The sequence below is a fragment of the Phoxinus phoxinus genome (genome assembly GCF_949152265.1).
Source record: "Phoxinus phoxinus genome assembly, chromosome: 6".
Lineage (NCBI taxonomy): Eukaryota > Metazoa > Chordata > Actinopteri > Cypriniformes > Leuciscidae > Phoxinus > Phoxinus phoxinus.
Window position 1 is genome coordinate 14,809,460 of NC_136881.1, and position 27,684 is coordinate 14,837,143.

The 27,684-nt window shown below is 36.9% G+C and overlaps 1 protein-coding gene across 3 annotated transcripts in view; it reads right to left on the reverse strand.

The window, feature by feature from the left end:
* The window catches only part of rapgef2a (Rap guanine nucleotide exchange factor 2a), a 45,402-nt gene extending 17,949 nt beyond the window's left edge, over positions 1 to 27,453 (reverse strand). For 2 of the 3 annotated variants that reach the window (XM_079616810.1, XM_079616808.1), the window contains exons 1-11: positions 26,732 to 27,453; positions 9,187 to 9,257; positions 9,040 to 9,096; positions 6,920 to 7,003; positions 6,753 to 6,828; positions 6,500 to 6,667; positions 6,050 to 6,067; positions 1,242 to 1,364; positions 591 to 768; positions 353 to 489; positions 111 to 269 (exon numbers count right to left, since the gene is read on the reverse strand). In XM_079616810.1, the coding sequence (XP_079472936.1) occupies positions 111 to 269; positions 353 to 489; positions 591 to 768; positions 1,242 to 1,364; positions 6,050 to 6,067; positions 6,500 to 6,667; positions 6,753 to 6,828; positions 6,920 to 7,003; positions 9,040 to 9,096; positions 9,187 to 9,257; positions 26,732 to 26,815 (1,155 nt within the window). In that variant the 5' untranslated portion in view covers positions 26,816 to 27,453. The remainder of the gene's footprint in view (positions 1 to 110; positions 270 to 352; positions 490 to 590; positions 769 to 1,241; positions 1,365 to 6,049; positions 6,068 to 6,499; positions 6,668 to 6,752; positions 6,829 to 6,919; positions 7,004 to 9,039; positions 9,097 to 9,186; positions 9,258 to 26,731) is intronic. The other variant, XM_079616809.1, reaches the window with a different exon arrangement.
* Between the last annotated feature and the right edge of the window lie 231 nt (positions 27,454 to 27,684).

Genomic DNA, 27,684 nt, shown 5'->3' on the forward strand with positions numbered 1-27,684 from the left:
ATAATCATCTGGAATAGGAAATATTCAAGTTAAAAAAAAAATGCATTTCTACACTAAATTTATTGACATTAATGAGCTGCTGGATATTCAACTTTAGTAGACACTCTAACCTGACAGTCATCCACTTTGGTCCTCATGACTCCAGTCATCAGTTGTTTCTCCAAAGAAGGGGAGACGCCAAAACTTCCACCCATACACACACTCTCAGAGCGGCCATCTGGATTGATCACCTCTACTGCTCCATTCAGAATGACCGACCATGAGTCCAGCTAAAACACACACACACTTGCCTGTTATCAACTGGACACAAATGAGGAGATGAAATGCTGCAATATGTCCACTCCAGTCTCACCTCTTCACCGTGGTTGAGCACGATGGTTCCAGCACGTTCCACGACCGCAAACACCATGACAGCACAGAGTTCCCTCCGCACTGAAACACTCAGACTGGCAAATGCAGGGAGCTGCTGCACAAACTCCAGCAACTGCTCTGTATACAGAAAAGAAGAAGAAAATGAAATCAAAAGTGAAAATGAAAGTGAATATGTAGCATAGTGGATTTCCATCACTGAATAAACAACAAAGGTTTACCAATGTCATCATCTGTACGGTCCATCGGATCTTTCTCCAGACAGTCTCTCACAATATCTCGACTCATAAGAGGGTCCGTTCCCCTCCCTACGTCTTCATCATCATCATCTTCGTCTGAGTCCACCGCTGTTTCAGGAAGCCCACTCAGATCCATGTCCCCACACTCACTCTCAGTGGCCTGTAAAAGAAACAGTGAGCTCAAATTGTTTGTTTCTTCAGAAATGTTCAGCTAACAGTTCACAAACATTTGATTTGTGGTTTAACAGCTTTCTGCCCTTTGTGATACACATTTCCAAATAAACAAAACAAATTGTGTTAATATGATTTACTTGTGCATGCGTGTACAGGTAGAATTCTGTTGACACTTTGAGGTGACTGTTTGCGCATGCCGTGGATGTTTGTGTGTGCATGTGTAATGCTGATCTGTGGATCAAAAGGTGAGTGCGTGTGAGGACTAACATGAATAGGTCACGGAGAGGTGACAGATGGACCAAAGAGGAGGGGGGGGGGGGGTTAGTCTACAGAACAGGATTTAAATGCGTGTGAGTGTGTGTCCCAGATGTTCACAATAAATCTGTCAGGATGTGCTTCGGTTGTAGAGTGTGCAAGGAGATTGCTTTCTAGAGGGATATAAACTGAGTCTTTTATCACCTGGTAAATATCTGATAGGCTGCTACTTCCCGAATCACTAGCGATGCTGGAACGTGATTGGCTGGAAGTCATATGGGAGTGGCAACTGTCAGAGGGGTGAAGCTTTGAGAAGTCGGCAGGAAGCTAAAAGAGAAACATATACAGTTAAAAAATAAAAAACGAATATGATAAAAACTGATTTAAAAAAAACATTTAAAACACTATTATATAAAATAAATTAAGTCAGATTTTAGCTTAAAATGTATATAAGTGACATTTCATATTTCAGGTCCTGTGACTGGTCAGCATTTCTTTTAACACCTTTTAGCTTTTTAAGTTTGTGTAACTGGTCGTGCAGTGACAAATACATTTTTAAAAGTACAAATATACCATGTAGTTCTCAAATAATATGATTAAAACTGCATGTATACTACTTAGAAAAGAAAAAATATATACATATTGTTTAAAATATTTTGCATGTTAACCATGTATATGCATAAAGACAACATTTTCCTGTTTTTGATTCCTGACAAAAGCTTGTGAGTATTTGTGCAAATATAGTGTTTCCCCCCCCCAAGGATTAATTTTAAACCCCTGTGTGATTGTCAGCACAATTACTCTTTAGTGGAATGGATGATGTGTTCTCACACGCAAACAAGTTCAGCTGAACGGTAGCGTTATAAACATCTAATAATCCATCAGATCTACTGTGACTCATTTTAGTCATTGGTTGATAAAAATAAACACTCACTGAAGTATTATTGCTAGCAGTGAGGCACAAACCAATCATGAACACCTCAGTAATTAATGATAACTGGATCAGAATTTTTTACAAATAATTTTATTGAGATAGTGCTCACAAATAGCAATTTTAAGGAAAATAAATATTTAAGAGAAACAATTATATTGACTATAGTGTTTTCATGACTTTTTAGTGTTTGCGCGGTCCTTAAATAATTTAATTGACTTATTCCAGGCCTTTCAATCACAACAAAAACAAACACCTACAGCAAAAAAACTCCAATGATTCTAAATTCAGGGCATTTGTAGAGGACTAATGTATGGAGTAATGACTGAAGCTTTCATCAGTTAATGAATCAAAATAATGATTATATTTGCTAATGCACAGACACCCACCCTCCCCAACACCCTACTGTAAAACACCCTGAGGCTTACTACAGTAAAGTTGATGGGTTCATGTACTGATGCCCTAGATCAGATGGCCTACATACAGTGACCCTATAACAAAAATCACATGTAGAATACATACACGCAACTCAAAAACTCAATAATGTGACCTCTCAAACAAATCACTTGTATACAACATATCAAATTATGTAATGTATTAAAACATAATGGAAGGAAAACAACTGCTAAAACATATCTAAAAAAAGTATGTAAAAATACACATCCAAATTGAATCACACAACAAAACCAGAAGAATTTTTTTTTTAGATTTCAATTTAAATATTATTAATTCACAATAAACGTCAAGACCTAAACCAGACCAACTCATTCAATTCAATACTCATAATTCGGTTCAATTCATAATATATTTGGTCACTATTTGTTTATTCAAATTTAATGTCTATACCGATAATTACAAAAAATTTTCCATCTATCAAAATCAATAAATAATGCTACATACAATTTAGCATTGCTAAACAAAGAATTCATGCATATGTGTTTTTCTTTAAAGAATTAACTAATACATGCTTGAGTAAAAAATTGTCCACAGGCTTTTTGTGAGGCTTTTGAGAGCGTGTTTGCGTGTGAGAGATATACTCACAGTCCTGGTCTCCTGTCCCCTGACTCCATAGCCATGAGACAGAACTATCTGTCTCATAGCCTTCAATACTGAATGTCCAACCATCCTCTGTGCACTTAAACTAACCTCGAAAACATTATTATCTGACTAACTGTTCTAACTGCACCTACTTGATGTTTTTCTCCCCAGTGCGCACTCTCAGAGAGAGCATCCCTCTCTCTACTGAAATCTGCCCATCGCCACAGTAACAGACAGCACTCTGGCAGAGAGGGATGCTTCTGCAGACAATTTTCATCAGACCCTGCCCCTCTGTCCCATTCACACACACAACACCAACACAAGATCATGGGATTATCGAGAGGCTGGTATTGTTTAAGCGGAGGGGAGGGGGTGGGGGATGGTTGACACCCACTGTCCCACTAAACCAGTCACCAGGGTCAACCATGCAATGACTGGCAGCTCACTGCACAATCAGGATGGCACATATATATGTGAAGAGCCCACCCCCTGTTGTCAATCCTAACCAGTTCATTTACAAGACAGAGGATAGTAAAAAAAAAAAAAATGCAGAGAGAGACTAAATGCTCAAAGTGCCACAGGGGAGAAACTGTGAGTGATTGAAAAGAAGATAGGGATGCTTTTACCAGATTAAACTTGCTAAGAATCTAGCCAAGACTGGCTCGGTTCCAAAACCTAGTGATCTGTCTTGTTGTGTACATAGGCTGCTGTCTTCTAAGGCAGCACTCTATATAGAGTAACACTCTATACAGTTAGGCAGTAACTCTGCCTGACAAAGGCTCCATTTCCACCTGGTATTAAGATGCGTTTTCAGAGATTCGATCACAGGTGTAAACGGGGTCAAAACGTGCTCCTCACGTAAGGTGTGTGGAAGACACCACTCATTGATTCCAATAGAGTTTGCTGCTTGTATGCTGCTAATAGCATAGCACACATAAATATTGGGTAAATGGTGCATTTTTTGCAAGCTTTTCAAACTATATTCCATTGACCATGAGTGCAGATTAGCGGATGTGCAATACCTAATGGATCTTTGTTTTTGAGTCCTTACACATGCCCTGTAGTCTACGCAAAAGTCTGCACACCAAAGGCATGGCTGGATATCAGCGGACTGTGCTAATAACAATTACAAAAATAGCATGAGACCAAGTGTGTGCAGATATAAGCGGACTGTGCTGATTATGGGAAATACTGCAAGCCAAAGTGGCATGCAGACACAGGAAGTATACTTTCAGCTTAACTAGACAAGTCTCTGAACATGCATGCATATAGGGCTGCAACAACTAATCTATAATAATCGATTATGAAAATCGTTGTCAATGAATGTCATTATCGATTAGTTGGTCTGCTCACATCACGGGGAGCGTTTACTGATGACGTCACTTTCATGACAACACAGTCACACGCGAAATGGCAGAGAGTACAGATTAATCGGCGGCAGAAAAAAAGTGTGCGAAAAAAAGGGATGGAGCATTTTACATTAAATGCAGCAAAGAAGATTGTAACCAGCAAGTTATGCAAAGCTGAGCTTGTGTGGCATGGAAGTACAACAGTGATGCACAAACACATGAAGAGGAAGCACGTTGGTGTCACGGATGAAGTTGAAACATCAGCACAGTAAGCAAAAACTGTATATCCTCATTATATGAAGATGTGAAAATGGTATAGTCTAGTTTAATTCAATGCTACTGTGTAAACAGCTTTGTTTACTAACTTCGGGACAGTCACACTAGATCTATTTTGTCTCGAGCATCAGTTGGCGCAATCAGTTCGCTCGCAACATAAGTAATGGATTAAAATAGCGCTACCGCAAAAATAGGTTAAAATAAATGGTGTTTACAAAGTGAAGCACTACATATAAAGGCAGTTAATAACAGCAGCAGTAAAATATTGTTTTTTAGTCACTGTAGTCAGTAGTTTTCAGCGAATGCTTGTGCACCAATGCATCATTTGCTGCATACCTCCATTCCGCTCTCTTTTTATAGCATTTGTCTATTAAGTTTTAATTGTTTTTCAAACGCGATCTACTGCGGCTCTACTACGTTCACACGCTTGTTTTCACTCTTTCTATATTTAATTTATCAATATATCCTTATACTTAATTTTAAATAAAAATTGAATTAATTATATATTTTAGGTTTATATTTTCACATCTGAACAACATGTCTGTGTAAATTTGTTATAACAAAAATTGTTAAAACATAATATGTTGAATATAATTTAGATTTGTTTTTTTTACATTAATCATGGTTGTCAACTTGCCATCAGCAATATCATTAAAAACAATGCAAATATTGATTTACACATAAATTGTTTCTCCTTGCATACTTAAATGCAAAAAATGGTCAGCATACTCAACCCAGGATACATTCTTCCCTCAAGGACCCACTTCACAAAATTAATGGAGAGGAAGTACCAGGAGGCATTCCAAAAAATTAAGAGTGCTACCAACAGCAGAATGTGAAGCTTATATGAGCACAACTCAATATTTTGTTGTTTATTTATATTTTGGATATTTAAAGAAGTTTTACTGTTTAAAAACTGGACAAACCTTTGTGTTTTAAGGTTTAAAATGTCAAAATTAAAGATTATATTAGTAAAACTCATTGTGTGGCTTTTGCACTTTTTAAAGTACACTTTTACACATAAAAACCCTGATTTAGGGTTTTATTTAGTTATAATAAACAAAACATTTAATTGAAAAAAAACCTTTTATCAGATTAATCGAAAAATAATCGCCCGATTAATTGATTATCAAAATGATCGTTAGTTGCAGCTCTACATGCATATGAAAGCTGCAGTGTACTTTGTGCTATTATCAAAATAATGAGAATAATATGGTTTTCAAAGTTGAGAACTTGCACCAATTCAACTATGTTGGAATAACATTAAAAGTGGCACAGTGTCAAAGTGTTTGCGCCTTTTGAGGGAATCAACCAATCAATGGTTTACTTGGTTGTTTCTGCATATAAAGCTCACAGGATAAAGTGTTTAATAAAAATGTGAAAGATTAGTATTTGTTAGTACTAAAAAGGTAAGTTACCTGTGATTTTGAGCATTCCTGCAGCAAGACAAAATTAAAAACACATTAATACACATTCCACATGTTAATTTAATACATAATACAGTGACTTCACATATTTAAATGTTAAAGAATAACACAAGATGAGTGATATAAGTAAGCTCCAACTTGTTAAGATGCACACACCAACTTAAAACCAAATAACGTGAAAAAGAGTTAAGGTGCAGTCACATTTACCATTGATCAGCAATTTGTGTAATTTGCTGACATTTCAATAGGAATTCACACGATCTGGATTTAGCTCGGCTCGAGGTTCAAGCTGATCGCACAAATTCGTTGACCAACAGAAAGCTGCTTAGTTTGAAAGTGACTTTTGCAAATGTGACCACACCTTAGAAGTTGCAACTATTTATATATTCATAATTTGATCAAAATGGCAGATTTAAATGGTGTATATATGTGTGAACGAACCGAATGGTATCCTGGTGGGAGAGGGGGCTTGCTGACCGGATAATTATCAACCGTATCAATTATAGTCTGTCGTTCTCCACGCTGGTTTATCTTGCGGAATCTTCTCCTGGACTGCCGATGAGATACTTGTCTTTGGAAATATTCGTCGCTGTCGTCCATGTAGTCCACCTGAGAGAGACAGAGAGAGGATAACTGTATCCCAATCTAACTGATACATGGCTTTTTGCACCTATACATATACTGTATAACTCACCACAATCATTTCTGAAGCCTCAAGGACGATACACTCACAACCACGACGTAAACTACCCGCAGAACGCTTACCAAAACTGAAATGAAACCGCACACGTCACACAAAACACTGAATAAGACACAGTGAGGAACAAATGGGGCAAACCAAACTCAAACAAACACTCATACCTGCTGCGGGGAAGAAACATAGACTCCTTTATAAAGACAGAGCCAGACAGGAGGATATACCAGCAGGTCCCAATGTCATCAGGACTATAACACACAAACAAATATGACATTACACACACATACGCACAAAAACTCAACATCTATTTTAGTCCATTCTTACTATTATATTCCGGGTGGAGCCGTGACCTAACAACACACATGCCACGTTGGGCGAAGGAAACAAATGTGATGAATCATGCAAATGTGGGCGAATGTTTTTTGGTCAATTCAGTAGTTCTCCGAGCAAAGAGGCACCAGTGGTTTGCAAGTCTCACACAGGCAGACTTTTTACTATCCGCATGAGGTCTTGTCCACTTTTAACTTCTCCAATAGTGAATAGTCAACAATGTGTTTGTTTGTAAAACAGTTTTTTATAGGAGGACATTAGCTTAAATATGTAAGGACTATGATCCGCATATATTAACGTTCAAAAGTTTGAGGTCAGTAAGATTTTATGTTTTCGAAGCAACTATTTTATGCTCACCATATATATGTTGATTGTGTATGCATACATCTGAACGCACAGCCAAAGTGTTTGTGTCTGAAACTGAAGTATACTTTGGGCTAAAGTCGATTAAGTTGATGCACTGACTGTTGGTGGTCCTTGGGCATGCCAGACTGGTGGTTTTCGAACTATGCTGAGGGAAACCGTATGAGCCTACACATTTGCACAACACAATTCCCATGTGAAAAGCAGCAAATGACTGATTTTGTATGTTTTGGAAAGCACAGACTTTGACAGCTTGGTTAATTCAGGCATTGCACCACAGTGAAGATGTAATGCAAATAACATTTAGAAAAATGGGGGGTAAAAGGAGGGATAATGTTCCAGATTTTGTTGAGCCAGCATGACTTCACTTTATATACTTTATATTTACTTGAACAGTCAATATAAGCAGGTAATGTTCATTAACACAGCAATTCATTTGCAATAAAAGTAAATGTTAAGTGTGAACATGAAGCTTATATTTTTGTTAAAGGGATACTCCACTTTTTTTGGAAATAGGCTCATTTTCATTTTCCGTCGATCTTAGTAAACGGTTTAACTACAGAAGAGTCAAGTTTTAAATAGGAAAAATATTGAAAATCGTTGGTCATTTTGAAAGAAATGCTACAGGACTCATTAGAATCAATTAGCTATGCTAAGCTATGCTAAAACTGGTACCGTCAGACCCGGAGTTCGGCTGAATGGATTCGAAAACGGTAAAACTCAACTGTTTAACTCTGGGGGAGTTGTTAAATGAGCCTATTTCCAAAAAAAGTGGAGTATCCCTTTAAAATCACAAATTATTCAAAAGACCCTGATTATTATAGACCTCTAAAGTTGTCAAAATCATCCTTAGTCAGGTGGACAATTTGAATCTGGTTACGTGTTACTGATATAATGCCAAACAAGTGCATGTAAAGTTGTAAACAGTCCCTTTTTGACACATCAACAGATGAAAATAGATATTTCGCCATGCCAATGAAGTCGAAAGTTTAAATAAAATAAACTTTACAAACCCAAGATCAGCAAACTATTTTATCACACTAGTCTAATGGCAACATGTATACAGTTTAAGTCCTGTGGTTTTACTTTTCAAACGGTGTGTATTTTAATGTTTATTGCCTGGCCCTATGTGCTTCCAGTCACAAATTCCGTAGTGTAATGTTTTTTTAACTCAAAAATATATTCTGTGGTAACTGATATTGTGTCACTAATAGTGTTGATGAGCTTAACTTGTAATGTACCCGAACATTGCTTTAATTACTTTAGCAGTAACCCAAGCAAACAGGGGCTCCTAAACAGAAATGTTTCATTTCAACAGGCAGAGTGTGTGTCTATATTCAAAAAGCCTTTAGAAGCTTAATCCCCTCTGTAGATGGACGTTACAGATTTAAATGATGTGAGCACTAGACAGATGTCGGTGTGTGTTTGTGTCTGAGACAGAGGGAGAGTGAGCAGATGTGTGTGTGGACAAAATCATCCTCGTGACTTTGATGTAAACCTCTGATAAACTGACCTAGATAGAAATACATTTTCTGACAGCCTTTGTGAGAGTGTATGGAGTGTGTGTGTGTGTGTGTGTGTGTATACTCACTAGTATAAAACCTCATTAGCATCATGCTGTTCATATCGAACTGTCTCACACATCAACCTGCAAATGAAATAAACCGTGTTAAGTACACTCTGTGATAGGAATGAAAGTACCCTCACACACACAGAGACACAAACAGTGGTCTCGTACCGGAGCTGGTGTTCCCTCAAGTTGGACAGTGCTTCCATGCCATGGAGGTACGAGTACACGATCTGTAGATCCTGCAAAACACATAGCAGGTTACAATCACACTGCTTTACATGACCCCCCTTTCAATTAAAATAACATATAACATTAGCTCTATTTCACATTTTGCACGCAACCCTATTATTACATGCTGGATTCCTTAAAACTGTGACACCCATTTTCCAACTTTTTACACAAATTTTTATCATTGATTGCATTGTCCAGCTCAATAATTCAACCATTACTTAAGCTATTGTAAGAAAAAATATATATTATACACAAAGATTTATGAGTTATTTATTTATTTGAATTTTTTTTCCTATAACATTTAAAATTGTATTTGTTTATTCTATGTTCATTACTTAGTAACAGGGCTGTAAAAATGGCAAACTTGGACAAAAATAAAAAAAAAGTTTAGTTATATTGAGAATGAAAATTTTGGCATTCCAGCAATGAACAAACTAACGAACAAACACAACACATACATGTACACAAACATATTCATGTACCCTGATTAAACCCCTAACAAGTCATTTAAAACCTGCCTGCATTTACACCAAAGCACCAGTAGGAGGTGCCCTGTATATGGGAATATACTCACAAATAATAAGTACACACCATACACCGAACACAAAACCTTCCTTAAGAACTATTTAGCTCCACCCATCCTGAGTTACACAATCAGTGTTTAACAAGAATGGAATGTTTGCAGATACTCTATTTCTATACTTTCAGGTCTTTTTCCTCACTTCTGTTTTTTCACTATACTTGTCATTATCCTGTTCCTCTTTTGATGAGATGAAAGACAATCTGGATGCATCACCAAAAACGCAAGTGCCTACCTTTCTGGAAATCACATACTGATATGTTAGACATGCCCAATTCCCCAAAAGGCCATCATGTCAGGAAGCACATTCATTGGGCCCCAAAAAACTGCTGAGCAAATCTTACTAACATTTATAGTAGATATGCATGATTCATTGGGAATCAACCACATTTTTATTTTTAAATGGAGATCATGATTCTCCCATGATTCTGAATAGACAACTAAAATAACATATACAAAAATAACAACCACATTGAGCTGAACTATAAACCTTTATAGTACTTCTGTGACAATTTGAATTACCGGTATTATAACAGAAACAATGATACTGTGGTTGAAAAGACGTTTCATACTATTTGATACATGACAACTATCTCTGGGTCAGCAGTGTCAACGCAGGTCTGAATGCTCACTGTGATCATACTTAACTTGTCAAAGATTTAATAGACATAGCCGAATAGCAGTCATTTAGAAATAAGACAGAGTGGGTGTTTGAATCTAGGTTGCGATCTTTTAACTCTAATTTATAAGCTAGCTACCTGAATAACACAACTTTTGGTTTAATGGCAAGCAAATACATTTAAGATTTGTAACACAACACATTGGTCAAGAATTTACATCTTTGTTTAGTGTTTCTGATCTAATAGATCCGCTTCCTCAAACGTGTTTTTGTAAGTAAATTACTGATAAGGAAAATCTGTGAAAGAAATAATTTCCTGTTCAGAGATTGTCCTGTTGATACAGCTGAATGTAGCATCAGACTTACAATAAGGCTATGTGAACTATGCAATAGCATATAGTATATATGAAAGAGGAAAGAGCTTCGCAGCAGATATAACCACATGAATGCTAATACAGAAACCCTTTATCACACTTCTGCAACGCAAGAAAACATTGAGATACAAAAACCTCAAGCAAATTCCAAGAACCTTTAAAAGCAATACTACATAACAGTAACAAAGTAAAAAGCTGCCAAAACGTGCATTTTTGTCGAGATTTTTAGCTTGATTTACCTACACCTCAGGTTTTTTAACACATTCTTAAAGGGCAGATCACATGGTCCTGTCGACACAAGTGTAGGGTGACCCATTATGCATTTTCTGCGATTTGGGATGATGACGAGATTTCAAAACTTCACTTAAACTTCAGGACATATTGGCAGCATATTGAGGTTATGAAAGCTTGATATACATTCTGACAAAAAAACAACAACATCATAAAATGAGGTCCAAATATAATATAATATATAAACATTACCGGTAGATTAACTTCTGATAGTTCTTTTTAACAATTTTACATCATAATGTTACATTTAATTTGTCAATTTAATTTGTCAATTGTCAAATTAAATGTAACATTATGATGTAAAGTTGTTAAAAAGAAGTATCAGAAGTTCATCTAAATGTTTATATATTATATTGTATTATATTTAGACCTCAATTTATGTTTTGTTTTTGAATTCGTCAATTCTAAACTGCTAATTTCCAGGTTTATATCTGACTTTGATTCCCAGATTTTCAATGTGGTCTCACTATATGTGTGAAGTGAAGTGCAGAGACCATTCAAGGCCAGAACATTCACACATATACCATCAGCTCTCCACAGTGAACATTAGAGACGTCACCCTTTCTTCCTCTCCTCCCTGACATTCCAACGTCCTTTCTCATCGTCTTCCCTCCAACCCATCATCTGCTCTCACTACATTCAAATGAAAGTACATTCAAACTGCCCAATAGGTTCCAGTCAGGGGTGGTGTGCTGTGGTCTGCAATTGGTTGATCTGAGTAGAAGGGCAGGAATGTTTATTCTTGGACAATGGCATTTCCTCTTTGAGAGACAGACACGTACATAGAGTTCCGATTATGGCAATGGACTGAGTCCTTTGAGTCAGGAGACCAAAGTCACATTTCAGTTGGTTGAAGAAGTCCTGACCACTGAATCAAGTGAAGAAAATCTAGAAACTACTTTCTTACACACATGCTGGCATGTCCCATCTAAAAATATGACATGCACTTTCATTTTCAAGTACAACTTTTTGAAAAAAAAGAAGAAAAAAAAACAAGGCTGAATGTGGAGTAATTAAGTTAGTTATTTTCCGATAGAATAAACCTACAAATGAAATGATCATGGAAAAAACATTATTGCAATGTAATTACAATTTATTTCCATGCTCTCACAGTCTGGCATCAGAAGTTTCAAATCCTTAAACTAACTCTACACAGGCTTCTCAGATACTCTCTGAATAAATCTGAAAAATCACCCATTACAAACAGCTGCAGTTAGCCCTGAAGAGACATGAATAAAGTACACAAACATATATGATTTTAGTGCTGGGTGGTATACCGGTTCATTCCGAATTGGATTATCATACCGTTTGAATTTTAGCGATTCCAATTCTGCTTATCGATTCTAATTCGTATTGATTCCCGGTTTCAATTCCAATGTGGTAAAAAAAATGTACACAAATTAACTCAAACATTTAGATATTACACTAGGGATGCTAGCGATTAATCGACGATTGATTCATTGTAAATACTAAAAACAGAGAGTGTGCCAAATTGACAGAACGCTGACCGCAAAATGAATGATTGCTTTCAGCCAATTCACACCTGCACGATAAGCGGCGCTGACCGATCAATTTTTCCTCATGTATGCATCTCATTTGGCTTCAACCTCGTCTGCTGCACAACATACAACAGTAAATTAAGATACATAAAGTTTGGTACTACACGAAACCATCACCGTGTGCGATCTAAAGTGGATTTTGATTAAATAATGGGCAGACTGCATTATTTGTGGTTTTATAAAACGCTACACTTGCTTAGCATTTCTTATTCTAAACTGTAATAAAAAAGACAGAGAGCCGCATGAAAAACACATACAGAACATATATCATCGTAATTATACAGGTATATATATTTGGCTTCATGTTTCATCTGTAGAAACGTTTCTCTTAGCTGTTTATATGTGCGGAACCGTGCGGAACTCAGGCATGAGTTATTATCACATAATATGATTGACAACTCCAGAGCGCCGTTTCAAGCTCTTCAGATCGCATCATTCAGTGGAAAATTTGTAAAAAATTATAATCTGTATAAATAATATACAAATAAATCTGTTCTCAGACACCAATGATAACAAGAACTCAACATTCTCTTCTCTCTTCCAGAATACTTTTCTTCAGTGTTTATCGATTCAAGAATTAGAATAGATTTTTGATTCCCAACCCTACTCCTCAAAGCCCCAGTTGGCCCACTTTGGACCATGGTATTTGGTGGTATCGTTGGCCCCGAGGATGCGCGGTCGGTCAAGCCCCGGAAGTGACAGTGGAAACGCGACTGGCACTGGCATGCACTAGCATGCACTAGCACGCTCGCTTTTGGTCTGCCAGTGGAAACCTGGTTAATGATTCCTCTGGGAAACTCAACTAGCTTCTGTTTTCTGATTGCACCACTGACAGGTTTTTTTTTAAAACGTACTTTTCATACTAACATTTTTTTTAATCTGACCAATTTTATTTGATATTCTAATGAATACCCAGAGCGTCCTTTCTCTTTAGAGCTCTTGAATCTGTTATCTTTCAATTCAAAAGTTCAGCATACCCACAATTTTGTAAAGTCCCACAACCACTCCTCCTCCATCTGAAAACTAATATAGCCAAATTACTTGTACTACACAATATTAACAACTATTTCCTTGTAGAAAAAACCTGTTCTGTTTTGTAGTTGAGCACCATCACTATCATTTTTCAGCCGATACCTTTTTTTTTTTAAAGTTCTCAGTATCGACTGTTTCGTTATGCCAAGTATGTTCCTCTACATAAATCAGTGTACAAGTTCTTCTTTATCCTCATTCCTCCTTGCTTTCCAGTACGAGTAAAACATTGTTATTCACACAGCCAACTCAAAACCAAACCCAACGCATGCTGCAGAGAAAGAAACTTTACACCCACTTTCCTTTCAGTTCTCTCATAGTTTGTATGCACAGGTGTAGTAAAGCAGTGTGATACTGAACACCAATTATATAACTAACAATGAGTCACTAACCACACAAATTAGCAAGGAATATTACTAAGTAAGTGTAACTCCGATGTACCCACTATTACAATAAACAATGATGAACACACAAATAATATCTAGGGATGGGCAACGATTAATTGCATCCAAATTAAAAGTTTGTGTTTAAATAATAGGGTATATGTATGTGTACTGTACTGTGTATAATTATTTTGTATTAGGGGTGTAACGGTACGCAAAAATCACGGTTCGGTACGTACCTCGGTTTTAAAGTCACGGTTCGGTTCATTTTCGGTACAGTAAGGGAAAGAAATGCAAACATTAAACTGCTGGTTGTTTGAATGTTTACTATAAACTTTTTTTTGTTACAATTTGTTTACACTTTTTTTAAACACTTTTTTTATAAAATATAATATATATATATTTATTACTAACGTTTTAATATATATATATATATAATATATATATATATATATATATATATATATATAATAAAATATAAAATAAAAAATAATAAGGAATAAAATACAGCTGCAAAGTTCTCCACTAAATAAAATACTCTCAAACCAATATCACATAGAATATAATGAATAATATAAATAACTATGGATTACAGACAGTGAGTGCAGCATTACCAATCCCAGCTTGTATGTAGTTCTCAAAGAGCTTTGTAGATATGCGCGTTGCGCTTGAGCTTGAGCGCGTGATTTTTTTTTCTTTTTTTTTTAAACCACTTCAGCGGAAATCCCGCCCTGCAGCCGATTTCATTGGTTTAGGTTACAGTGACGGGTAGGTTTAGGGATCAGGTGATTGTCTGACATGAGCATGACCAATGAAAACTTTAGAGTCAGCTGCAGGGCAGGATTTCCGCTGAAGTGGTTTGGAGGGAAAAAAGATTCACGCGCTCAAGCCAGGGGGGCAGTGTTCCGAAAGACATTGAAGCCGACCTGGGCGCCGCCATTGGCTAGCGGACCCCCACCTGCTGTTAGCATTCCATTGACTCCCATTCATTTTGGAGTCACTTTGACAGCGAATAACTTTACATCTGAGGCGTTTAAAGACACCGTTTGTCCATTGTTTATTTCTAAAAAAACACGAAAATGTATAAAAGGCTCCATTACCTTGTATCTTACGTTATGGCCCCGTAGAAGCAGTTTTTGTAAAAATAGGCTAACGATTGCGTCATACCCGCGCGACTCTGTCGCACAAGTCGAAAAATTACCGTATGGACAGGCAGAGAAGCTCGCAAGCAATCGGGAGGACGTGGAGGCATAAAGTCAAGGAAGAAGCCCATAGAGAGTGATAAAGTTGCTCCCGTTGCTAGCTCATGGACAGCTAATGCTCACGCTCTCCGTCTCTGCGAGATTCGGAAGGGAATGATTCAGATTTCTCTCGGCACAGCTACTAGAAGACCTACAGGTTGCTCACGTCACATCTACGTCATCAAGCTCAGTTTGAGCCTGCGCAGTTCGCCTTGCGATCAGGAAGTGAGTGCTTCTAATTGACTTAATTTCTCTCCGTTGAAACCTATGGGGTCACTGTGTCCAGTTTATATACTGTCTATGGCTCAAGCGCAAGTGCAACGCGCATTATCTACAAAGCTCTTTGATATCTATGGCAACACAACGCGGAGACTTCCGACACTTAATATGTTCGTGTGGAAACTCGGAATTGACGTATGTTCCGCACACTAAACTAGCCTAATTTACGTGAAAGATTGCATTCTGTACACATGTGCACCGTACCGAAAGTCCTGTACCGAAACGGTCCGGTACGAATACATGTACCGTTACACCCCTATTTTGTATATATAAATACAAACATATGCATACATATATTTAAGAACTATTTGCATGTATATATTTATACATAATTTATATTATATACAAATATAAATATTTAATATATAAATAACAAATTGTTCTTAAATATATACATGCATGTGTGTGTATTTATATACTAAATAATTATACACATAGGGATGGGCAACGATTAATCGCGATTAATCACATCCAAAATAAACATTTGTGTTTAAATAATATTTAAACACGAACTTTTATTTTGGAAGTGATTAATCGCGATTAATCGTTGCCCATCCCTACACATTGCCCATGGTTGACCATGAATCTTTGAAGTGCTGGAGATACTTTGGAGTATGATTTATAAACCATGGTCCCAAATGATTGGCATATCCAACCATCTGAAATGATTGTAACATTACAGCCACAGCACTTTTTTGTAAAGTGCCCATTTTACAACATCTATACAAGTAATAATTTATAATGATGATCAGACAACAATGTAACAATGTATAGCAATACATTATCGACTACGCATGAAATGCTCTGATCCTTAACATTGAGATAACCAAGTCTAAACAAGTGATGACTTATAGCCCAAAACAAATGGCCATTTATTTAGCCAGGAGAGAGCTTTGATGACACAACACAAGCAAAAAAAAGTGTCTGTGTATATTACTTGTTTAGAACACGATTCAGTGCTTTCCCTATTAAGGGAACCGACCCAGCATTTACTGTTTTGCAAGTTGTTTTCCTAAGAAAGACACTGTGAAAATGCAAACTGAAAATGTACAAATGAAAACTAAAAAGCCAACGGTTGCCCAGCATCTGTGTTTGTGCGGTTTCTAAGTTTCACAACGCCATTATGTGTAAAGCGTGAAATTCCCTCCACACCGGTGTCTCGATGGCAGGGTCAGCACTTAGCAGGTGGGAAAAACCATTATAGCCAGCTGGGTGAACAAGAGGAGGGGGGAGGATTTAACAGCAATGCCACAAACGAGAAATGAGTGCTGCTAAATTGAGTAAAACAATGTCTGAGCAACATTTCAGATGGTGAATAGGCCATTGTATTGCATCAAATATCCATATGCATCCTGTAGACGTCACATACATGTTGAATAAGACCAGCATCTGTTTAGAAGGACTACATAAATTCAGATTCTGACCTCTGACCCTGAATTACTCACATTCCTGTCAGCCCATGAAAAGCACACTATGGAGGAACTAGATCGGTTAAGATGTGGATCTGTGTTACAAGGATGGTTGTTCATTCAAATTCAAAACAGAACAGACAATATTCGTTCTTTTCTTTACGGCATGTTTGTATTATTCAAAGTAAATATGTAGGCCTAGCCTACATTTTTATGTTAAACAGTCTCTCCTATATCAGCTTGACTTGCAAAGCAAATTGCAAAGTCAGTCGTAAATCGATTCTCCAATAAGAGCAGACATTCGATTTGTTGAGCATTCCAACCAGCCCGAATGCAACAATTTACTCTTAAAGGGATAGTTCACTTTAAAATGAAAATTCTGTCATCATATACTCGCCCTCAAGTTATTTCAAACCTGTATGAATTTCTTTCTTCTGCTGAACACAAAGATATTTTGAAAAATGTCAGTAACCAAACAGTTACCAGGTCCCATTGACTTCCATAGTAGGTAAAAAAAATACTATGGAAGTCAATGGGACCTGGTAACTGGTTTGTTACTGACATTTTTCAAAATATCTTCCTTTGTGTTCAGCAGAAGAAAGAAATTCACACAGGTTTGAAACAACTTGAGGGTGAGTAAATGATGACAGAATTTTCATTATAAAGTGAACTATCCTTTTAATGACCCTGGTGTAACTTTGATTCTGTGACTGTGTAAACATCCACCAGCAGGCAATACCAAATATGAAGTAATACTGCTCTGGTGCATGTCTTTCCATAACATCCACAAACTCCTTAAGGCTATCAGAGAGGCGATTCACTCCCACAAAAAACAATCAGGCAGACATTATTAGACCACAAAGTAGGTAATGTTTTGAGTAGCCATTTCTCTGAAACATCTAGATCCCACACTTAAAGTGAGGGCCTGTCATACTCAAGTAATAAAAACAACCGCCTTCACATTCCTGCTATCAGCCCACTTTTTAATTTGACTAAACATGCATTATTAAAAAGACTACAGTAGACTAAGCAGTCATGATTCTGCTCAAACGTGTAATGTGTCTGTGCCCACATTTTGACAAGTAAGGAGTTGGTTTATCAGTGCTGATTAATGCAAAGGATTGAGAATAACGTGCAAGGAGGAGAGGAAAAGCTGATAAGACATTATTATTAATACAGTAATGTGTACTAAAGCACTTATCAGCACTGACACATCACTTCAATAAAAGGGAGAGAGGAACAGAAAAACATGTTAGGAGGATCAGAGAAATGACTCTCACTCCCCCTCACATGCTCAATGGGCCTAACTTGGGTAAAAACGGAAACATCCTTGACTAAAAATAATCCAATTCAGCTTCACCTCTGACCTTAATGATGTCACCAAAGTTCTGGAAAAATAATAAATGGATCACAGCTGAGAATTTGGCCCCAGTCTCAAATACAAACAGTTCAACTTCCAACCCATCTAGCAATGCTTTTTTTCTATTAAGTTTCTGTGAGGTGTCCTTCAGAACTGGATATTCATAGGCTCTGAGCCAATACAGGGCATATTGCTCAGTACGCAACATTTGCTAATATGTTTCCATCCAAAGCTGCGAATTTAACTTGCACGCAAAATTCTAATATCGTATTAAACATTTGCGGACAAAAAAAAGCGTTTTTTTCATCCAGCAAGTCAAAGAGAAGAAAATCGTCATTCCCAATCCCTGATATAAGGTTTTTCAGTAGCCAAGGTTTATTTAACATGTAGTAAGAAATAATACACAAATATGGAATAATCAAGTGTGAATTAAATATAGACTGAATCACTTTTGTATTTTTAATATGAATCAGTCAAAAGCAGTGAGTGATTTTTTTAAATTAACATTAAGGAAACAGACAGCAACGGTTTATAATGCTGTCCCTTTGCTGTCCTGCTGTTCCTTTAAAGTCGTCATGACTTGTACTAGTCGTCATAAATGTACCCTAGGTGAAACTCGAAAAATTTGAATATCGTGCAAAAGTTCATTTATTTCAGTAATTCAACTTAAAAGGTGAAACTAATATATTATATAGACTCATTACATGTAAAGTGATATATAAAGCCTTTATTTGTTATAATTTTGATGATTATGGCTTAAGTAAAACTACTAGTTAGATAGGCATTATTTTCAGTAGCAATAACAATAGCCATTTACATCATTTATATTTAGTGGACAATCAAGAGGTTTTAATTCAGTCTTGTGATGTGTGCAAAAGATAAAAGAAGTGTTTTTATTTTTCTATTTAAAACTCAAGCAATATGTGATTCTGCGTTTCTCAAAAAGGCATTTCAGAAGGTCTCACTCACTAATGGCTGATTCGCTACAACACAAAAACAGGCAGGAGGGAGGAAATGAAACCATTGTTATGATACTGCAAGGCTAATGCATTTCGGAAGTATGCAAATCCGTTCCAAAGTCCATTTTTTTCACACAATGCCAAAGTAAAATTCGACTGTAAACATTGTTCTTTCCCCATTCAGCTCACAACATCAAACATTTTCACTACAAAATTGTACATTTTGTGATACAAACTAATCAGCGTTTTAACAACTGTAGGTGAAACAAAATTCAGTATAGTATTCAGAGCAGACATTGGATCTTTGGAGAGCTCAAATTCTTCAAAACCTTGTTGTCTGTTCTCAACATTCACGAGCCTCATGACAAAGCCTAAAATTACCATAATGGAACAAAAGTGATCCGTGCAGACAGATTTTTTTTTTCTTTTTTTAGATTTGATGTGTTTCCAAAACATCAGCAAGCTCAAACGATTTAGCAAACCAAGACAAACAGATGTCTCACATTTAATCATCATGCAGATGAAACATGGCACTTTTATGGTTCAGAGGAAAATCATATTGAGATCTGTGTGGGTAGCATTTGTGCGTGACACAATTTTCGGAAAATGTAAGAAATGTACCGGTAGTCATAATTATGGCACAATGGTACCTTGGAAGGCTCTTATTTGTTCAACATTGACGTTTGTCATGTACAACAAGATTTTCTCGAACATATGAACCGAATCAACTACTAGAGCATCAAATAATTAAATATAATAATATTTATTATATAAATAAATAATTCAGTGGATGTTTAAAAACAATAGAGTTTATTTTACACTTAATATTTTAAATTGTAAGTGAACTGGGTTGCACTGTGACAGTTGATGAATGTGAAATATTTTTTAAATACATTTATTTATTTTTTATTCTTCCTCCACAGACACATATTTAATAAATGTATTTGAATACATTTAAATAATCTCCACCCACGGAATACAGAAAAAGGTTGGCGAGGCCTGGTTGAGCTGTGCTAGAGAAGATGAAGTGTGTTATCGCTGTTTTTCCACCATGGAAAAGTTTATCCTAAGGCTGACGAACTTAAGAGGTGTTTCAATTTATTTAAAAAAATGTCCCTGAACATTATAACCTCAATGTTTGTCTGTGCGGTGCATATTTTACGGATAACTGCAGACTTCTCCTGAAAGACGTAGGCTAGCTGTTCCAATTTTGTTGGGACTATCTGTTGTTTATGGATCACAACTTGATTGATTAATTGATTTATTAGACAATATTGAAACAGAAAATTAGTACAAAGAGGGATCATAAGCTACATAATTTCAAAAACTGTCGAGGATATGATACACAAAAAAGCCAAAGGCTTCTTGCCATTGTGGCCCTTTAATCAACTGTATGTCTTATTATTTGTAGTTGTGTTATGTAGGTAGTTTTATGTAGTTGCTAGGATGTACACGAAGGGCAAAGCTTTGTCTCAGCTAGCCTGTTAACAAACATTACAGGATTGATGTAGCGTTTACTTCAGCTTTTGTAAGCACTAGCTTTGTTCTTAGGAAAATTATCCATGATTTTGTGATGCCAATCACAACACACTGGGCCAGCTAACCAATCCCAGCACATTTTGTAATTCAGAAGTTTTGTATTTCAAACGATGTGTTTGACCCAGACTGGGGAGTAATAATGGGACTGGGGATGTAATGTAAAATATATGAAAAATAATACATTTTTGAACAATCAAGCATGAAAACATATTATGGTATACCCCCCAAAAACAAAATCAAGAATTCATAAAAGGGCATAATAGGAACCCTTTAAAGACTTAGTGTCTTTAAAGTTAGTTTAGTGTCTAGCACGTCTAGAACGTCAACCTCAAATAAGTTGTTTTCTCTTTTCAGTTGCTCTCTCGTTCCCTCTTCCTCTCATTCTTCTACTCCTCTCCTATCTCAGTACATCTCATTCTTCTGTTCTTTTCCTGTTGCTCTCTCAGCAGCAAGCATACAAAGGCAAGGGTCAATACAGGGGGAAGTAACACCTTAAACCTCTAAAGAACCTGTTGTGTGTACACTTTCTCTAGTATGTGTGTGCTCATGGACGTAACAAGCTTATAAAATTAATAACTGGCCAGGGAACACAGACAATTAGTTGCACAACAGAGGCGAAAATGGTCTCTGGTGAGACCAAAGCTTCAATATCCTGAAATGTTTACAAATGGATAAGAGCAAACGGCACACAAACACACTTTACACATGTGCCCCCACACACACACACACCACAGACATGAGAATGTTGAGCAGAAACAGAAGTACGGTTCGGTGTGGGTTTCCGGTCTCATTGTGGGCAACTGCAACCATATTTGTGACTGAATATATGAGCATGTGAAAAAGAGTGCAAGAAGAGGAAAAAAAAAACGAGATTGAGAAGATGTAAAAGCAAGACAATTGATTATAATGCGAACTAGGATCTTGTTATAGTCAGTTATTTTTTAAACTTGTACAAAATAATACAAAGCTGTATTTAATACTTTCATGTATTATGAATTAGTATTAAGTATTGACTAAAACTTTCATCTGTGCCACACTTGAGGACATGATCATACACCAACTACAACATGGCATCTGTGTAAATGCTTATAGTAAACAAACAAACAAAATGAAACCGGGAAATTGCTAAAAAATAATAAAATAAGCCAATGTGGCAAGCTTGTTCTCAATGGAGAACTACTAGGCTACATAAAAAACTTTTGCCAGCTTATGTAATAATTGTATAATCTAAGTTGCTGTCCTTCTTCCCACTACTGTTGTGCTACACTACACTACTACTCTGAGGGTATACTAAAACTTTATAAGAACAATACTACCTCATATTTGATGTATTTGATAGATTACACCCGAATGTACATCACAAGATTTGTTGCTACTTCCATTTCATCATAACTTTAACTGTATGAAAAGTGATAAGATCACAAATGAGTCATTTGAGAGTTACATGTAGAGAGACCAGCGAGTGTTGTTTGACCAATTAGGCCGTTCACACATGGTATCAAGATGCGTTTTTTTCAATCAGATCACAAGTAGATGAGAGAGACACATACTTGTTTACACCTGGTGTTTTAATCTGTCACTTTAATCCACTTTCAAACACTTTTGTCGTGTCTTGAGGGGAGGGTCTATGTGTGGGTAAAATATATGGGCTTTTTCTGATCTGTCGATCTAATGGACAAAATAATCTTGCACAATTTATATGAAAGCGGCTGGAGATGACAGATAAAAACATACAGAAAGCAGCAGCTTTCGTTTCTGCTCTGATAGCCACAAGACCATGCCAATCGCTGTGAGTGCATTTTAGAAATCAGGAATGTGAGCCAAATGTGGCCTCCAGCCAACAAAGTTTAAATCCTGTCTGCTTAGTGCACTTCCCATGATGTTCACACATTAGATCAGTAGGCAGAGAGTCTTTTGTGGCTGTTTGAACACATTCGACCACATGAGCGTTACACTAAGAAAGCAATCCGGTCGAATGCGTTTCCGACTACTTCTCGGGAAATGGTCGAAAGTCGACAAGCTCAAAATATTTTAGACCCTGTTTACACTTAGCACAGTCCACTTGCGATCCGATCGACCAAAACGCATCTTAATACCAGGTTTAAACAGGGCCTCAGAAATGAGCTGTTGGGAAACCATCATCCTTTGAAGTAAAATTATAAGCCAAAACACTTAATTTTATTAATTGAACTGCCAAAATAAAGAATAGTTTTTTATTATTATTACTTTATTATCATTAAAATAATAGTATTATAATTATTCTATTATTATCAGGACCCAGCGTTTGAGCACACACTGTAAAAAAAATTTTGGGTTTAACTTAAAAAAGCAAGTTACCTTGTCCTTGTTGCCATAAAAATTTGAGTTCGTTGTAAATAAAAATTTGAGTTAAAACAATGAAGAAGAATGGTTTAATAAACTGAAACTCAAACTAGTATGTTATCTTCACACATTAGTTAATTATCAAAGTTGATTTGACAAAAGATAAAAAGTTGTGATAACAAATCATGAAAATATTTGTTTACAGTGCACGGAAGAATTTGAGAGTGTTTTGAAAAATAAATAAATAATTCAAGTCTGACCCAAATGTTTAATGTCCTGATTGTTGCCATCCATTTGCATAAGTTTATTGTTGCTTTTATGCATTCGTCGTTATGCAGCAAAGTAGCATACAGCTAGTGACACGAGAAACTGATATGTTCATGTAGACAACAGAAAAAAGTCATATTGTTTTTGCACAACACGCAAACATTTGAACGTCCGCGTTTACTACAGTACGTCGTTGAAAATCTGTTCATCAAAAAAAGCCATGGTTTTTTTCCAGAAGACTTGGATTAGACAACTCGATTGATTATTTACATGATGCTTTTATGACGTTTTTGGATCTTTTAAGTTTTAGAGGAATAGACTTTAAATGAGGGGACCGAAAACTCTCAGGTTTCATAAAAAATATCTTCATGTGTTTGGAAGTAAAATTGTATAGGTTTGAAACAACACGACGGTGAGTACATGATGACAGAATTTAAATTTTTGGTTAAATTATACCTATAAATACAGTAAGCTGAGCCATGGATCAAACTACATTTACATTTACATTTATTCATTTAGCTGACGCTTTTATCCAAAGCGACTTACAATTGCTATATATCAGAGGTCGCACGCCTCTGGAGCAAGTAGGGGTTAAGTGTCTTGCTCAGGGACACATTGGTGTCTCACAGTGGATTCGGATCAAACTAACTATATCGCAAATCTTATCATTTATCCAAACATTACTTTATCTGTGCAATTTTATATTGCGATATCATAACGATGTCTAAAGTTACACCCCTAGTTATAGGCATAGCTACACTAACCCATTCTGGTCCTTGACCAAAACACTACTTTAACGTGGTAATCAGATTAACATTAATAACCATCTGAAAAACCTACCAGCTTGTGGACCAGCCTAATTTATCATTGAGCTGACACTAATCCAAGGTGACTTACAAAACACTATTTAATGAAAAAGCCCACTGGATACTGGGAGTTACTTGCTAAAGCACACAGTGGTAATGGCTCATGGATCAATTCCTGCCATATTCAAACAACTTTTTGGTTGCTTGTCCACATTTTTAACTAGCCTAATAGGTTGCAGTCAGAGGCACAATGTAATTATTTAATTATGCAAAAGTTAGTATACAACATCAAAGCTGCAATAATGTGTTAAGAAGGTGTTACTGCTTATCTCTTAATTTATTTCACACTGGGCCAACTGTCACTGGCACACATTCAAACAGTGGCTTTTGGGTTTCTCTCAGCTTGAGACCTCTGGGAGTCAGGGGTCCCAGGGGCTGATCCGTAATCCTTCCTTGGTTACAGAGGATTCATAATGGAGCTTAAAAACATATCAATCCAATTATAAGCAAAATATGAAATCCTTAAGGAACTGCTTCATGTCCATGTCTTAAAGCAGCACACAGGGGCCGGGAACTGAAGAGCCAACACTATAAACTACATTCCTCACATTCTTTTGATTCATTCAATTCCTGGGCTCAAAACTCACAAGCCAAACGTCCCACACACAGAACACAAATGTAGTTTTACGTGGCCACAGATAGGAGGTTCAGTGTGCTCAGACATTCAAACAATGCTGGTAGTTTACAGAGCTGAAAGTCTAATGAGCTTGTGGTTCAGGGCTAAATGGTGCTGTGACGTTGTTTATTGCAGCTGGTTTAAATGAGGATGATGATGATCTAGTCTGGACTTCAGAGCATGGTGAGGAAATACTTCCTTCCGACAGATGAGTAATACGCTTCTAAAATACCACAGCAACAAGCCTGAGTGTGACTATATTAAGTAATGCTTTTAAAAAAAACTGTGGGCTCTGATTACGACAAAACTGAGCATAGACGTGGAACAAAACAGTTAGCCGCTTGACCTTGTTTTGGTTACATACTAAAGGGCCACTGCAATTCCCCCAAAAAATAGGTAGAACTGGAGCTCTTGGCGCCTTTAAACTAGCAGGTCTAAATTAAACAATGTATCCAATGTCTGAGTCCACTATGTGATGGAGACACTGTTTTATTTTAGACATTTTAAGTCAACTGTGTATAAAAATGTCTACAACTGCTTATACAACTCAAGCTGATTTACAATCATGTATAAATGCAACAATTAAGTCACCTTGACTCTTGAGTTGTATAAACCGTTTCCTCGACGTTTAAGCGATTAAAGTCAGCTTTTGTTGTATAAATCTTTACATAAATTATTTCCAAGCTGTTTAAACTGAATAAGACATTTTAAGTCAGTGGTTTAACCCGTTTTCTTGAGACATTGTAATTCAGCTTGAGATGTATGAATAGTTGTCTTGAGACATTTCCCCCCGGTTTCACAAACAAGGCTTAAGCTAGTCCAAGACTAAAATGCATGTTTGAGCCGTTTTAAGCAAGTTGCACTGACATATCTTAAAATGTCAGTGCCATTATTTTGTCTCAAGTTGTACACTGTACGCAGCACACCAGTAATGCTTTTTCAAAGGCACGTTTATAAACACTACTTAGAAGTCCTAATTAAACTGATGACTAATCCTGGCTTAATCTAAACCTTGTCTGTGAAACCAGGCCATTAAGTCAGCTTGAGCCTGGTTTCACAGACAGTCCTTAGACTAAGTCAGGATTAGGCATTGGTTCAATTGGGGCATATAAGTAGATTTTAGTGTCTTAGAAGAAAAAAAAAACATTACTGGTGTGCATCTTGAGTCAAAACAATGGCACTGACATATTTTGAAATGTATCCATGCAAGTTGCTTTCAGTTAAGATAGCTTAAACATGCATTTTACTCTGGGACTAGACTTAAGCCTTGTCTGTAAAATCAGGGGAAACTCTTTCTTAAATCAGCTGGGATTTTAATTTTTTTGCTGCACGAAACAGACTATTAAAATGCTGTAATTCAGCTTGAGTTGTAAAAACTTTTTTCCAGTTGTATAAACCGTAACGTTACGTTTAAAGTCAGCTTGAGTTGTGTAAACTCTATCCTAGAAAAACGGTTTACAACTCAAGCTGACTTTAAATGTCCCAATTAATATATCGGTTTATACAACACAAGCTATCTTTCTCAAGTTGTATAAACCAATTTACGGATACTTTTAATTCAGTTTAAGCAGTATAACCCTTTAAACGTTGTAAGCCAGCTTGAGTTAAGGGTATTATCCCCTTGTCTTGAGACCTAAGTCAGTTTGAGTTGTATACAATGCTTTATTTAGAAATTCAAGAGTTTCCCAAAACAATGATGGACATTATGTCTGTTGTGTAGCAGCAAACTAAGTAAATAATCAAATACAGGCTATGTGTAGGCAGCATTGGTACAGTTGGTGTCTCTTACCTGTTGCGTCCTGTCGGCAGGATTCTTCATGATCGCGTGCCGAAAACTATTGTCCACATATGACGCCATTCTGTCCGCGTGCATTCACATGTAACAAAAGATCTCCTTCGTCAAACCTCGTACATTTCCCCTAACGCTTCCAACTCATTTTAAGCAGAGCCGTCATTTATAAAACCCCATACGTTCTCTAAAAGACAAAAATATCTCGAGGTGGGCCAGTTTCCGAGCCCCGGGCTGGAGTTGTATTCAAACCAGGGGTAACAGTAAGTCCTCGCAGCGGCGGCGTACAGGGGGGCAAATGTTTACACCTTTAAAAGTTTACGGCGTTCAATAATCTCTTTCCACGGAGAGCGTAAAGACGATAGGGTAACAGAATCCCGTTTTTGCCGAGTAACTTGAAACAACTATACAGCAACTAAATACGTCCACAAATGTCTGAGCATTGTCTTGTGTCCGGATAGAGGTTCACAGATATGCAGGCGTAAACTCTGATGTTTCGGGGTTGCTGTTCATCACTCCGCGTCTGGCAAGTCTCAGTCGTGTTAAAGTGGAAGCCGATACTAAACGTCCGATAATCCAAGTTGGAGAAGTTTAACAAATTGACGTGCGTCCATAACGACTGTGTGACGGACACCGGACGGACTGGCAGGCGGGGTGAAACTGGACCGGTGACAACGCAGTGATTCACTAGAGTTGAAGCAAGACATTAATGGCCGACCTCTAGCGCACCCAGTGGACAAACAAGTTCAGACAAACTTTGAGGTAGATCTGTGGTAATGGTGCACTGCGGCGACCAGTGGAAAACAACAAGCGTTACAAAACCCGAAACCGTCTCATTTTTCTGACTTAGAGAAAAACACAACTGATCCAATACTAAAACTATTTGGAGCAATAATAACAATCAGATGTACATTACATTTACCTAAAAACATGGGAGCACAATGAAATATGTG